This window comes from Myotis brandtii, unplaced genomic scaffold (assembly GCF_000412655.1).
Source record: "Myotis brandtii unplaced genomic scaffold, ASM41265v1 scaffold417, whole genome shotgun sequence".
NCBI classification, from domain to species: domain Eukaryota; kingdom Metazoa; phylum Chordata; class Mammalia; order Chiroptera; family Vespertilionidae; genus Myotis; species Myotis brandtii.
The window spans coordinates 383,045-385,693 of NW_005366017.1; the positions used below are offsets into that span (position 1 = coordinate 383,045).

Consider the following 2,649-nt stretch of genomic DNA (forward strand, 5'->3'; position numbering starts at 1 on the left):
ATGGGGGGAAAAAGGGAACATATGTAATACTTTCAACAATAAAGATTTATTTTTTAAAAAGATACAAATAATTACAGGCCAAAGATACATGTATTTTTAAACATTTACATTAAGTGTTTATTTTTAGGTGTTCTTTTCTAGTTCATTGCTGTGATCGTGGGGGGAAAAATCACCTAAATCGTTCCTATTTTCATTATTTGTAAAATGGGCATTATAGTTATTTTGGGGTTATTTTGCTCTCTGACCAAGGGGCTGTTTCTGTTAATAGGAGGGACTTCAATTCTGTTTCAGCCAAAATAAAGCTGAATCCAGAGCTGAACCAGGGTGCAGACTAGTGGCAGCATTCATTTACTCAAATAACATACAGTAGTCCTTCCTTATCTGCAGGGGATAAGTTCTAAGACCCCCAGGGGATGGTATGGAAATATATATATTATATATATAAAATATGTGTTTTTCCTATACATATATACCTTTTACTTTTTCTTTTAAAGATTTTTTGTTGATTTCAGAGAGGAAGAGAGAAACATCAATGATGAGAGAAAAACATTGATTGGCTGCCTCATGCATGCCCCTGACTGGGGATTGAGCCTGCAACCCGGGCATGTGCCCTGACCGGAATCGAACCATGACCTCCTGGTTCATAGGTCAACACTCAACCACTGAGCCATGCAGGCTGGGCCATATCATATATACCTTTTCACTTACAGGAATCACTTCCTGGCTTTTGAATTGCCATATCTGAGTTGCCAGCACCACCACTCTGGTGCTTTGGGGCCATTATTAAATAAAATAAGGGTTACTTGAACACAAGCACTGCAATACCTCCAGAGTCAATATGACAACCAAGATGGCTACTAAGGAACTAATGAGAGTGAGGAGAATGTACATCTTGGAGAGCCTGGACAAAGGGATGAATCGTGTCCCATTCTCAGCTGGATGGCTGGAGATTTCATCACGATACTGAGAAAGGCATGTAATTTAAAAGTTATGAATTGTTTATTTCTGGAATTTTCCACTTAATATTTTTGGACCACAGTTGACCAAGTGTAACAGAAACAGCGGAAAGCGAAACTGTGGGTGACCGGTGTATAACTATTCAGCATTTACTATGTGCTCAGCGAAGCAGCTCCTCTTCCCTGAGAGCTGACAACCTTGCTGAAGAGTCACGTATATGAAAGAGATAAAACAGCAACGAAAGGTACAGACTAAATGCTGTAGGAATTCAGAGAAAGGCACCGTATGGGTTGGAGCAATCAGGGAAGGCTTCCTGAAAGAGTTCACATTAAGTGTTCATTTATGCAACAAACGTTTACCGACCACTAACTAAATGCCAGGCTCTGAGGATACAGCAGCAAACAATTCAAAGAGCTTGCCCTCACGAGGTCGATATTCTAGTGGGAAGAGATGGAAACAATACAATGTCAGGTAGTGATGAGTGCCCTGTGTAAAAGCGAAGCAGAGTGGGGAGACAGAGACGTGGAGGTGGGCAAAAAGAACCTAGAGACCAAAGCAGAGAGTAAGGGGTGTGGTCAGGGAGGGATCGGATTTTTTGTTGTTAATCCTCACCCGAGGATATTTTCCCATTGGTTTTTAGGGAGAGTGGAAGAGAGGAGGAAAGAGAGAAACATGATGTGAAAAAAAGTCATGGGTTGGTTGCCTCCTGCAAGAGCCCTGAGCAGGGCCCGAGCGAGGGAGGAGCCTGCAACCAAGGTAGGGGCCCTAGACCGGATTCGAACCGGGAGCCTTCCGTCCGCAGGCTGACGCTCTAGCCACTGCGCCACCCGGCTGGGGCGGGGTGGGATTTTGATGGCTGGGGAGAGGTTATTAGTTACTCTCTGGGCCTAAGTAGGAACCTCAGAAAACGGACACATCCAGTCCTCACCCGCGTATTCAAAGCATTGAAACATTCTTGAGAGTACCATATAAAAAAACAAAAACGGTCACTTTCTACGTCGCCTCTTCCCCCACCGAGGTAAGGGAGACGGGACCCTAGTCTTTAAGAACCCGCAGGTCCGCCCGTACCTTGATGCATAATTCATGAACCTGTCGCGGTTCCGCCCTCCCACTTCCCCAGAAGCCCCTTCCGGAAGCTGGGGGCCCGCCGGGCGTTCGGAAGGGAAGGTTCGGCTTCTGCCCTCAGCAGAACGCTCTTTCACTTCCGTTGTGGCGTCACATCCACGGAGGTTCCACCGGGTCCCGGAGCCGAAGCCACTTCCGCCCCTCCGCGGCGTCACTCCGGGCCTCAGGACTCCTGGCGCGAGCGGCGCCGGATGTGCTCTACCGCTTCCGGAAGTGACTCGACCTTTGCATTTCCCCCCCCTTCCCAATTGCCGCCCCCCCCTACATTGCTATTTCCCTCCCTCCCCCCTTTTTCGTTTCCGGCGCTCCCGCCTTCTCTCCGTGGCGGCTCAACTCGGACCGTGTGGGGGGGAGGGAGGGAGGGAGGGAGGGGGCGGGAATTGGGGTTCTCAGGAGCACTAGCGGCAGCACCACTTCCGGGTGAGTGTTAGGGGGAGGGAGGGCGGTAGAAAGGGGGCCACCCACTGCCTGGAGCCCCCGCCCTGCGGGTGTCTCGCGCGCATTCCGTGTGTGGGAGTGTGTGGGTCTGTCTCGCGCCTAAAGTGCGTGCCCGCGCGCTCCACCGCG

At 49.3% G+C, this 2,649-nt stretch overlaps 1 protein-coding gene across 5 annotated transcripts in view; it reads left to right on the top strand.

Annotated features, from left to right (window-relative positions):
- Nucleotides 1-2,166: 2,166 nt before the first annotated feature.
- The window catches only part of ZNF384 (zinc finger protein 384), a 20,295-nt gene continuing 19,812 nt past the window's right edge, over nt 2,167-2,649 (top strand). Inside the window, exon 1 of one of the 5 annotated variants that reach the window (XM_005873691.2) lies at nt 2,167-2,502. In XM_005873691.2, coding sequence (XP_005873753.1) covers nt 2,274-2,502 — 229 coding nt within the window. In that variant the 5' untranslated portion in view covers nt 2,167-2,273. The remainder of the gene's footprint in view (nt 2,503-2,649) is intronic. The other 4 variants (XM_005873692.2, XM_005873694.2, XM_014545669.1 and 1 more) reach the window with 4 other exon arrangements.